The sequence below is a fragment of the Camelus bactrianus genome, chromosome 3 (assembly GCF_048773025.1).
Source record: "Camelus bactrianus isolate YW-2024 breed Bactrian camel chromosome 3, ASM4877302v1, whole genome shotgun sequence".
NCBI classification, from domain to species: domain Eukaryota; kingdom Metazoa; phylum Chordata; class Mammalia; order Artiodactyla; family Camelidae; genus Camelus; species Camelus bactrianus.
Window position 1 is genome coordinate 57,116,619 of NC_133541.1, and position 13,129 is coordinate 57,129,747.

Here is a 13,129-nt window from a genome sequence, read left to right on the forward strand (position 1 = left end):
CTTCTGCGCTCCTTCTTATCAGCATCCAAAAGGGCATACAAAATTCTTTGTAAACTAATTTAAAAAGTGTCTTGTTTATTCAGAAGCAACTGTGAATGGCATTTGTTCAGAGTCTAGATCACATCAATTGCATACCAGCCAACAACTTACTTCTCTTCTAAGAGAGAAGCCAAGTATCAAAGACACAAAGTACTAAAGATAAGCTTCTCAATTCTCAACTGTTCTGAGCTCTCAATAAAGCTACTGATGTACAAATTGGGGTGGGACCCAACTGTTTCCACCTGCAGGCTTGTCTTAGATCCTTGGTTTTGGCTGGGAGAGGTGCTGATACTAGTCCGACCTTTAGTGCCCTTAAAAAACAAAACACAGGCTTTCTTATGGCCCTAATCAATCAGTCCTTCTGAAGAGGATTCCACCCCCTTTCTTCAAGTACTAGTCTTGGGGCAGAAAACCCATGACTGACTATTCCCATTTACAGTTCTGGTGAAAGCAAGGAGATCCTTGATTCGCTCTTACTGAATCTTAAAAGAAATTCCAAGTCATCCTTTTTCTGTTTCTATGGTTGAGCGTTAGGTATTTTGTATTTGTATTTAATGAGACTGTGACCTCACTAAGTAAAAGAATGAAGTGCCTTCAAAATTGGTTCAAATAGTATACTATCAGGAAATTGACTCAGTTGATACAAAGAAAACATTTATTAGGCTATTGAGGCATAAAATACTTAAAGGATACTGAGTTGTCACATTTGGGCTATTAATATGTTAAGTACTTAAATATGGCCCGTAGGTAGCACCCAAAATTTCAAATCTGAGTTAATGAAAATAATAGAATCTTTAAAATACTTAGATTTTGTGATGAGTACCTAGAGTTAGTCAGAAAATTGGAAAATGTTTGAAACACGAATAATTCAAAGATGTTAAAACTAATCAATCCCTAAATGTCTTTTTAACATTATTGAGATTAAAATCTTTTATATTATTGTGAAAGTACGATTTACTTATGGGTATCTGCCATATTGAATTTTAAGTTAATTTGCTTCTGTAATTAGATATTGGTCATTTGTTTCAAACATGCTAAGAAATAGTAGTGAAACCAATTGCTATTTTAGAGTAATAATCAGTTATATTAATGCTAACAATAGTCATGGTTCTGAGGCATATTTAAGAAGAAATAATCTCTATAAGTGTGTATGTATCTCAGTGTGTGTGTGTATAAATTGTAAAGAGGCAAAAAAACGACCTTCAACAGTAGTTTCTATTTCCCTACTCCCACCCAGAATTGTGGGCTTGGGGCCCATTGGAATTATGTAAGCCTCTAAGTATGTGTCTTTTTCAATGATTGGCATAGAAAAACAGTTACACACATTTTCCATTAATTTTCAAATTTAAGAATTACAGAAAATGTGGGTAATTTACTACATGTTAAGTGTATTCACTAATTGATCTAAAAGAAAATATTTACAAGTGGATAAAACATTTCAGAATTAAGTACATTTAGGCAAAGAAGACCTCAATGTAGGAAAAAAATTTGACTAAATGAAATATTTAAAAATAACTCTACTTTTTTCAGTGATTATGATGTAGTCCAACCTACAGATTTATATATTTAAAAAATGTTAACATGCTTAATTGATGTGGCTACAGGTGTGCTTGTTTTATAACTGTCTTTTTTTATTGGGAAGAATAATTTCCTGAGTAATCTTTAGGTAGCTGTTAGAATTATTGCTAATTTATCAGTTTAGAGGTATCTTACACTCTTAATTTTAGATATCATTTTCTTTCATTTTGGACTTTTGTCTGGTTCCTTGTAGTTTTTACTGTAAGATAGTACGACTCTAGCATTCTGTAATTAAGCATACCTCTCACCCCCAGAAGATAGAGAAGTTAGCTTTGTTTTGTAAAGAGCTGACAGAGTGAGTTGTTTTTATTTTCACATTCACTTGTTAATTGAGAAAAATAGGATGCTTTATATGTGAGAACATAATACTTTTAAATTGAGGAAGCAAATTAAAAGTTGATTCAAAATTTGCTCCTATTGAAACTTATTAATCAGCTGTCAATGAATAACTTACCTTTGGAATGTCATAGCATATTATTTGTATTTGTCATAAAAATTTGAGGCAATTTTGTACTCTCCTCCCCAAATAAAAGATTAAAGAATATTCTTTTAACTTTTTTAGAATCATCTAGTGAGAGATTCATACTATGTGATTAAAGAATAATTCTCTCTAGTTTTTCATCTTTGAAGTTTGTGCTTTGTTCCTAATTTTGACTTTTTATAATGTTTTTTCTTTGCATATTTGTAATTTTTAGGGTACTTTTTTAGTTTTGTTCGTTAGCTTCTATAGCTTAGGCATCTCTTAATGAAGTGCACATGGCCATAGGATATTCCAGTATTAGAAAAAAAAATATGGTTGTTTGCTTTAAACTAAAGAATATGTGTCATACTGCAGTCCAGTAAGTTTGAGGATAATCTGAACAAGATTCTTGAGTGAATTACCAGAAGAATAGTTTTTGAATTAAAAGAAAAAGAATCCATAATCATTAGAAATGAGAGTGGGGTCACTAAGAAAAAAATCTAAATTTTTTTTTTAATAATATTGCTAAACTGGCAGAATAGGCAGGTTTTGCAAAGGACTTTACTGATATCTTTGTGATTTAACTGGAGATATCAGCAGTACACTCGCCTAGTAGTAGTGACTGACGTCTAAGAGAGGCTTGTTTCCAATGGCAAGCCACAGAAGTCTATGCTTGAGCTTGTCCTGCTCAGTATTTTACACAAATGATTTTAAAACTTAGAAGAAAAGTTTATCAAATTTTTAAATGGTTGGGTCACTGAGAGATTATGAGTATGTTGAACCACAGTAACAGAATCACTATTCAGTATAACCTTGATAAGCCAAGTAGAAAATACAAAATCACACTCCTGCAAAAAATCAAACAGAAATAAAAATTGAACTTGTATACATGTTTGGTCACATGATTTATGGCAATGGTAACACAGTGCTGCAGTTGAAAGGATAATCTTTAATACATGGTACTGGGTCAATGAGATCTCCGTGTGGAAAAAAATATATTTTGACTTCTTCCTAACAGGATGCACAAAAATCAATTCCAGATGGATTGCAGATCTAAATGTGAGAGATACAATTGTAAAGCTGTTAGATAAACATGGTAGAATGTCTTAGTGATTGAACAGTTCTTAAGCAGGACATAAAAAATATAACTATAGCATAAAAATTTTGATAAATTTTAACTTCATGAAAATTAAGAACTTTTTATCCAAAGATACCATTATGAGAGTGAAAAGGTAACTTACAGAATGGAGGGAGATATTCACAGTATGTATATCTATAAAGGATTCATATACAAAGTATAAAGAATAAATCAAGAAGAAAATAACATAACAATAGGAACATCAATAAGAAAAATACAACTGAATAAAAACATTGGCAAGATTTAACTCCACAAAGCAGGATATACAAATGTCCAGTAAAGATATGAGAAGGACTAAATCTCATTACTCATCAGGGAAATGTGAATTAAAACCACAATGTATTACTACATACCCACCAAAATGGCTAAAATTAAAAAGATGAGAAATGTTTGCATGGACATGGAATGATGAGAACTCTCATATCCCAAGTATGTAGATTGGTACAAACCTTTTGGGAAACTTTTGTCTGTATAATACTAAAACAGAACATACGTGTTTCCTCTGATCCTGAAATTCCACTCATGGTATGTACTCAAAGGCATGTACCAACAGAAAAGCCTAGATATTTGCTAGCATGTTTGTGACAGCACTGTTTGTGAACATCACAACCTGGAAAAGTACTCAGATGCCTGTCAACTAGTAGGATGGATAAATAAATTGTACTATATCTGTGTAATGGAATACTGTACAACCATAAGCATGATCTACAACTCTAAGAAACAATATAGATGAATTTCCCAAATATAATGTTGAACGAAAGAAGCCAGTCACAAGATAAAATGTGCAGTATGATTATATTTATGTAACAGTACAAAAATACTGAAAACTCTCATCTCTGTTAGGTGAGTGGTTATTTGGGGACATAGTGACTAGAAAGGAGGTGTTGTGAGAATGAGTTCTGGGGTGGTAATATTCTGCTTCTTCATCTAGACACTGATAATGGATTTGTTCAGTTGTGAAACTTACCAAGTTGGATTTTAGATATATATACTTTTCCCTGTATATAATACTTCAATATAAAGTTATAAAAATTCAAAGAAAGTTTATTGGCATCAGGCTATGATAGCTTGTTATAACCCATCTCTATTACGGGGTGCTTTTGTCTCAGTGAACAGGGTGAGTCCTGGGAACCCCTTTCTTAGAGAAGGCATGACAGGGTTCAGCCAACTCTTGGGTTCTCAGGTTTTCCCTTCCTAATCTTTGTGCTTACTCTCCTTTTTCATTTCACATAGTCTTTTTCCAGATGGGAGACTAAGACCCTTGATCAAATTTATTCTCACCAATTATAATCACATTCCAGTCTTGAGATTATTCCTGGATCACTCATACAAGTTCTTGTGACCATTTCTTTGTTGTAGAGAAAGAGCCTACTGACCTCTGGAGAAAATGTAATCTTCATATTGTTGGAGATAGTAATTTCTATTTCGTTCCATGACCTGGGCAAATCACTTGCCATTTATGAGCCTCTGCTTTTCTTATCGGTAAAAATTGTGAATCAGTATTGTACAGGACTGTGCTTTACAGAGTTGATGGTTGGCTGTTACACAGCTTTTTGTTTTACTTATTTCCTTTGTGCTTAATGTAACTGAGAGACCAATACATCACTATTTGATAGTCACAGTTTCTTGCAAAAATATTAATTTTATTCTTTTATGACAGGTGATCAGAAATGGAGAGAAAAGTAAGCAGAATCTACCTTGCTTCTGAACCTGATGTAGTTCATTTTCTACAAGTTGCTTGGGAGAAAACACTAGGATCGGGTTTTGTTATTACACTTACTGATGGTCAGTCAGCATGGATCGGCACAGGTAATAGTAAAAGCAAATTTTTCAATAAAAAATTTCAATAATGTGCTATTCCTCAGTTTTCAGTGATACTTTAAATTATAGTGTTTCTTTAATAGATATTGATTAAAATGAACATAATTGCTTTTACTTGTTATTGCCTAATTTACACACTGATTTGTAATATTGATGCTGTTTTCTTTAAGTAATATTAATAGAAAGAAAGAGAAATAACCATTTGGGTCTTAGTAACGGAGTTGGTCAGAGGTTTTAAAATGGTCTCTTTGTACAAAACATAAATAGTACTTTTTAAATGTTATCTTTTCTCAGGACCCCAGGGAAATACTGGGAGCATAGGAAGGTGGGTTGAATGGGCCAACACTTGGGAGGATGGGGTGGTGATGGTTTTCTTTTTCGTTTCATATACTTACATTGTTTGAATTATTTTCCAATGAACATGTACTACATTTGTAACAAAACAAAACTGAACTCAAAGCCTAAAACTTTGTAAACCAAGGTTCAAATCCGTATGTGGGATTTTGGCCATTATTTTTATGAAATAGACTTGATTTTTTTTTAATCTTTGGCAATAATCTTTTAAAAAGGCTAATGGCCCTGTTAATTTATGGAACATTGCAGGTGTAAAGTCAAAATATCTGCAGTTATGTTTTACTCATATAGCAAAGTTTTAATACACGTCTAAAGTGTTTTATTCAAAGATTTTTAAAGCTATTTCTACAGTTAAACAGCAGTCATTTCTAGAGTTATGTTGTAAATGGTGTTTTAGGTAAAATAATTTTGTCATGTTAATTTACATGTATTTATATCTTTTATCAATTTTTGAAATATTTCCCTAAAATTTGTTACTGTAATTATTATATCACTTTTTAAAGTCACAATACATTGTGAAGTTTTATTTCTTTCTTGAATACTAGAAACTGTGTTATACAATATAGTCAAACTGAATTTATACTTGTAGGGTTTTGGGGTTTTCTTACTAGTTTTTTATGACAGAGAGCAAGGAATATTGATATACGTATTATTATAAAATAAAGAAATTTCAAGGATAATGTTTGTACTAGTTATATCTATTTAAGCTGTAAATTTCTACGTAAGAGAAATCGCTTGTTGGTTGGTTGTCGCAGTGCAGGAATGGAGGAAAATTGGGCAGGTTAGCTGGTAAAGGTGTGCCCAACTGACAGTAGCTCTGTTTTAGGGTGAATGGTGAGTGATGCACAGTGTTGAAGATCATGGCAGTAGGTTAATGCCAGTTTTCTGGGAGAAAAGAGGGGCTCCAACAGCACAGCTCAGGAGGCAGGTCCTAGGTGAAGTGGTTGGTTGTGTGTAAAGAATACTGTATTTGTAACTTAGATATTTCCAGTTGGCAAATGGCTTACTCTGTATAATGAGAAGTTACGGTCAGACGGATGACCTTGAGGTTTTTTAAGAGCCTTAATTATCAAAGGAAAAGATTAAATTTTAATGTAGTCAGTAAACCTCATTCACCAAGGCAAAGAACAATAATAATATGTTATTTGAATTTTGTATATCCTTAAGGATTGGGAAAAGAAAAAAAGATTATTCTGAATAACTCTCAAATCTTAATTTAACCAGAAATTTAAGTAAACTTTACATTTATGGAACATTTTGTTTATGTCATACAAAATGTGCTAGCAGTTGCTCTTAGTGTTATTAATATGAGTATTGTTTAACTAATCTGCAACCATTGAGAACAAGGGACACCAATTTGTCAGCCACTGTTCATAAGAAGCCAGACCAGTACATAAGACATACATGCTCAGTGGATATTCTTTGGAAAAAAAGAATGAAAGGATGCCTCAAATATATAAAACTGGTTATGGGAAAAAAGGAAAGTGAACCATTCATTTTAGAGTTAGCATATTTTTTAATGAAAACCCTAGTGTCATATTTACTTATTATCAGCATTGATCGTAGATGCAGTATGTTTTACCATTTGTTTTTCAGCTAATGAAATTTAGTGTGATAAAACTGTGTTATCACACTTCTGTATCCTTTGGTGGTTTGTGAACATTTTGGCTTGCTGTAATGAGTAAGTTTTCAAATAGAAAATCTTTACAGTGCACTGGATATGGTTATTTTCAGAGATCAAAGTTTTAAATCTCACAAATGTTTTATGGCTTTTATTATTCATTTCTGTTTTCTTGTGTACATTTCAGGGGCAAAATATGAAACCAAATAATTTTGTTTCCATGTTTAGTTAAGGCTTATACGTAACGACAATTTGGTTTGGCACTTTACAGATAGACAGTAACATGATTAAGAACATTGAAACAATTAAATAATTGAAACATAAAAATGAATTTCCTTCCTATACCTCATCCTGTTTTTTGTACAACTTTTGATTGCTGCAACCTTCAATTTGGATAATTTTTTTTCTCTTTTCATTTGAGTGAAATTAAAAGGATGTGGGGTTCCTTTTAATCTCCCACACACTAAACTCACTGATTTCTTTTCCATTAGCAATGTTTTATCTAATGAATGTTTTGGGGTCTAATTATCATGTGGTCTATCATCACTTCAACATTATAGAGGGTTATATCACAGGGTTAAGTAACAAAGTAGGTTAATGATCGATGACTATTATGTGATTTTCATAAAAATTGCAGTCAGCAGTAAGCAGCTTATATCACCCATCTTTGGAGTAGTTTAAAGTTCAATGAAGAGTAAATTAAATTTTATTAATGCACATATTATCAAATAATTATATCCACTTATATTTGTTCTAAACATTGATATATTTGATGACCTATATGGAAATAATGTGACAGAGCTCAGTAGAAAAAGGATTTTTAATGAATGAAGTAGTAATATGTGTCCATGATGTGATGACTTATTAAGTCTGTGTGCTTTCTTGACTCTGACACCAACTTAGGATATGCCGTCTTTTGATGCATTAAACATAGGATCCAAAGTAAAGAATCTTCTTTCCTCACTTACATCTTTACCTCCCCACAAACAGTGTTAAAGGGATGCTTTCTTGGCTCCCTACCTGTTTAAGAACAATTCTTTGTTTTTTGGTCATGTTGGCCTACTCACTTTTTATGCCATATTGTGTGGTTCAGCTGTATCCTTACTGAGTTTGATTATCTCCGTGGCTTTTAACCCTGAGCACTGAAGTTTTTGGAGCATTGAGTGCTTACAGCTGTGCTTCTTCCAGTACAAAATTCAAAACCAGTGACCAAAGTGTTTTTCTAGGATTGAAGTTCTAAATAGGCAGTCAGAATTTCACTTTAAATGTTACAAGAAATGTTCAAGTAATTTTTTTTCTTAAATTAATACCTTTTTTAAAAACATTTTCTAAGAATAAGTATAAATAGAAATGATTTCTTTGCATAAGTTTTTTTTCCTTCCAAGAATGAAATATTTTATAACATAATCATAGACGGGAGTAACATAAGAGGATATCTAAGGTAATATGTAAGAGGCTATCTGAAAGGATATCTAAGATGTCAGCACCTGAGTCAAGTATCTAACTTGTATCCCTGGTGCCTTAAATAGTGCCTTGCACATAGTAGATGTTCATTGAGCATTTTTTGAATAAATGAATCAATAACTTCTATTAAATATTTTCAGAATGGTTTCTTTTCATTTTAATGAAATTTAGAATACTTCTTACTAGACGTTTTGTCAGTAGACATACTTCTTGTGTGTATATTTTCTTAAGAATTTTTCTATAGTTACATTAAAGATAGTTTCTACAGATTATTTCCTATTTCTCTGTGAAATAATTTCTCTCTCTAGGTACAAAAACTCTCCAAACACAAAATATGAAATTATTCCTCAGATAGGAAACATTTGTCTTCTTATTTTTATGTTTTTTCAGGAGAGCTAATAGGGTATATGAAAGGTCAGTAGATTTTATAGTGGTGATCATCTTAAATATGCATATGCTTCAGGCAGAGAAAAATATGTGGCAGAATTTTAGAAGCTGTAAAATCACAGAAGAATATTTTTATTCTTACCTTTTCTCAAAGGCTGTGTTGAGACTCATATTCCAATGTCAGAACTTATTAAAAATTGATCATGAAAAAATTATGGATACATTCCCAGACTCTTCCTAGTTGCCTGTCTTTCATGGGGCTTCCAGACACTTGATAGCACATGGACCAAAGTTATGAAAAGCTGTGATATTTTTAGGAATTCTTTAATCAAGATTTCATTGTTTTCTATAATATTTTATACAAATTTTTTTTAATATTATGGAAGGAAATAATTTATCTAATGCTTCACCTCAAAACAGAAAAACCTTTGAGATATAAGTATGAATCTCAGTTTTACCACTTACTGACTCCATGACCCTAGACCCTTACTTAATTTCTCTGAGCCTCAATTTTATTATTTGTTTTTTTAATTTCAATTTTATCTTTTGTAAAATGAAACTATCTTTCAGTGTTATAAGGAATAAAATAGATAAAAGTAACTTTTAAATGTGAAAGTGTAGAACCATATGGGTCTTTGATCATTGTGGTAGCCTGAGTTGACACAGGAAATCACCCAGCCACACATGCATTCTTAGCAAATGTTAAATTAAATCTTGTAATTTCAAAAGCAAATAGACACATTGCAGCCTTTGAATGTAAGAAAGAGAAGTCCCCAGCTGCTATGCATGAAGAGGTATCTGAAAACCAAAACAGTTAATGGGAGTTAAAGAACTACATGGGATATCTGAACTACATATACATCTAAATGACTGTGGTTATAACAGTACCTGAGTGGAGTGGAGACTGCAGGCCTCTTAAGAAACTGGAACTGAGCTCTCAAGATAAAGAAAGGAACCTGGAAGTGACCCTGATAATGATATCATCTTAAAAAATACACACACACACACACACACACACACACACACACACACACACAAACAAACTACTCTGGCTGGAGATACAGCGTAGACTCAAAGTAGTCACTAAGGATTGTGAGTAGATAAAAGTCCCAAAAAGAATCAGAATCCTGTCCATATTATGTAGGGGTTGCAGGGTAGGGAGTTTAAATTTGAACTCCTTGCCTCAAGTGTAAAAAGCAAGTTAAGAAATTGACTTTCACAACTGGTACAGAACTGGTGAGTCCTGTAGGGACTCCCAGAAAGGCAAACCAGCAACCTTCGTTTAAGGCTACCTCTGGTACCCAGAGCGCTCGATGCGCTGGCTGGAGGAGAGCTATGTTCAAGTATCACAAAGCATGATGAAAAAAAAGCAGAATGAGAATATGTCAGCAGCTAGGAAAAGTGGAATTAATACCCCAGGAACCATGCATAGAGCGAGATCTATGCATCATAGATCATCTGAGCGAGATCTTAAATATGTTTAAATCCTTCAGATATTTGAAAGAAGGGTGTGGCAAGGACAGGATATTGTGAAAAAGAAGCAAAGAGAATATTAAGATTGAAAATATAATTATTGAAGTAAAAATCTCTATGGATGAGTGAAACATCAGCTTTAAGTATTGAGAGAATTGGAAGCCAGATATGTAATAAAATGCTTATCAGAGAGGAGACACTCAGTAAATATTAATCCCTTCCCTTTCCTTCCTCATCAACTCCCTTCATCCACCTTTTTTATTGTTGGCGCCTAATGGGATGAAAAGAATGAACTCCATCTTGACTTTAAATTTGACTCTGCCCATGTAAGTGAGAAATAGATGATAGAGTATTTAATCTCTTTAATAATTGAGACAAGGAAGAAAGATGTAAAATACGGAGCTTATTAATCATTATAGGAAATAATTTCTCTGCTATGGCCTTGGAGCAGGTACACAAGCTGGTTGTTTCTTTCGTCTGAGGACAGAGAAAGAATGCAAGGAGTCTAATGCTTTTCAGATGAGATTTGAGACTAAATTACTGTATTTCTCAAAAATTGCTAGTTCAGTTAAGGGGTATAATTTGACTTAAAAATGTATGGGGATTCATTTGACTTTTTGTTTACATTTCTGTTACATAAGTAATAAATTAGTAGCAACAAGTAAACAACTTTATTCTTATGTTTAGAAATTTGTTTTCAAGTTAATAAAACTTTTTATTAATGTTTCTCTTAGTTCGTGAAGCAGAGATTTCCCAAGAAGCAGATGACATGGCGATGGAAAAAGAGAAATATGTTGAAGAACTGAGAAAAGCATTGGTGTCAGGAGCAGGACCAGCTGACACATACAAGTTTAATTTTTCTAAGGATTCCTGTCATTTCTCCTTTGATAAAAACCTGAAAGATGTTTCAGTAAGTAAAACTTTCCATAATGTTGTAAGTGGTAAGATGTCAGAACACATACTGAGAAATTATTTAAGTCACTAGCATATTATTCCCAGAATACATCAGAAATAAAAGTTGGAAAGTACTTGGTTTCTAAGTTGGAAAATCCTTCAAAGTTATAGGCATTATATGTGCTTTATATTAATGAATTATGGAACATAATTATTAGAAAATGTATTTTGTTTTTAATGCTTTAAAACTAAATATTGAGATAATTACATGAATGAGCAATTCTGAAAAGTGGGGTCAGAAGTTTTATACCATGAGGCAAGGTTTATTGAAATAAGTTTGGGGAAATACTGATTTTAATAAAGAAAATAACATATTTTCTTCTGAATATTTAATAATTATGACTTATTTTCTTCCTTAGTAGAATGTATTTGAAATTATAAAATGATATAGTTAAGTGTAGTCAGATGTATGACTAGAAATTAAGGTATTTTATTTATGTTATCAAACTTAGAATTATTAAAATAAAAAGAAATAACTTTCAACCCAAGCTTTCCAAAACTTGCATACTATGAAGACAAGAATATCTGCTACTTGTCCTGCTCAGTTTCTACATTTTTTGCACCAATTTAAATCACGGCAGATGATTTATTTATCAAAAGTATAGTACTTAGTGTTTGTATATTTTATTCAAGTTTATGGTATATTTAGAGGTTGAATTACGTGCTTTTTATCAGTGGTTTGTCAGTCAGATATTAGATCTATAATACAAGAAAAGGAGGGAAATTTTCACTACATTAAGTTTAGAGACTGTTATAGACAGTTTGTGCTGGAGCTAAACTGAATTTTAAAAATTATTTTTTAAGAAAATTCTTTAATTCACAATGATTAAAAGGATGTCACCAATTAGCGAAACATTTGAAGGAACAGATGGAATCATTGCTTTCATTTATCCTATAGAGAATAATTGAAAGAGCCTGGATTCAGTAATTGTATCTGTTTAAAAGATACATACTTATTCTACTAAGCTGTCCGCTTACATGAGTTTTAATATGCTGAGGTCCTTAAGATGAAAATTTAAAATAGGGTAAGTAAGGTTTGAGCTGACTACTGAAATTTTGTTATTTATCACAAAATGTTCTTTCCTATGATTCAAGTACAATCAAATGTATACTACAGAACTGTTGACTCTTCTGATATTTTGAAGCAGATCATTGTCAAATTGAGAATAATGCTATTTCCCACTCAACAAGCATTTGTTTATAATAACTAACATTATTTCATGCAGCCAGTTTCTGGTTTTCATCTGTTTTGTGTACCCTGGTGTGTAACAGATCCCAAGTTTCAGAGGTATCTTCTGGGAACTTAGAAGGCTTTTGGTATCTTTGGCATGGTGGAAAGGAGGGTTAGGTACATCAGGCATGGATGGAGTACTTGCCATGCTTGGAGATACATCTGATCTTGTTGCTTTTGTGAAGAAAGAACTTCAGTTCCTCATGACTTAAGGCTTTTACAATCGACTTGGCATTTATCAGTCTCAAAAACTGATAATAATCCTGAAAAGATACCTTGTTTACTACCCTGAAGTTAATCAACTTTATTAGAGCCAAAGCCTTGAACCACCTTTCAACAGGTTTTCTCAAGAAATGGAAACAGAATAAGAGATTCCTAGCAATGCAGAAGTGTTGGTTTCCAAACAGATATGCCCTAAAACAGTACAATGCAGTTTAGATAGGTGCCTTATTATTTATTCATTTTTTCATTTGCTTACGAGAAAAAGAAAGGCTACTCCTAGAACAGTTTGATGAGGAGGAGTTCGTGACTTGACTTACTTGATAGATATTTTTGGATATTTGGATGTGGTAAAACTTTCAGTTTGAGGTGCTTTGAGTCAGCCTTATG

At 32.5% G+C, this 13,129-nt stretch overlaps 1 protein-coding gene across 4 annotated transcripts in view; it reads left to right on the top strand.

Moving 5' to 3' along the window:
• XRCC4 (X-ray repair cross complementing 4) overlaps window positions 1-13,129 on the top strand; it is a 291,123-nt gene that overhangs the window by 17,689 nt on the left and 260,305 nt on the right. For all 4 annotated transcript variants that reach the window (XM_045512431.2, XM_074360327.1, XM_074360326.1 and 1 more), the window contains exons 2-3: window positions 4,876-5,024; window positions 11,070-11,245. In XM_045512431.2, the coding sequence (XP_045368387.1) occupies window positions 4,886-5,024; window positions 11,070-11,245 (315 nt within the window). In that variant the 5' untranslated portion in view covers window positions 4,876-4,885. The remainder of the gene's footprint in view (window positions 1-4,875; window positions 5,025-11,069; window positions 11,246-13,129) is intronic.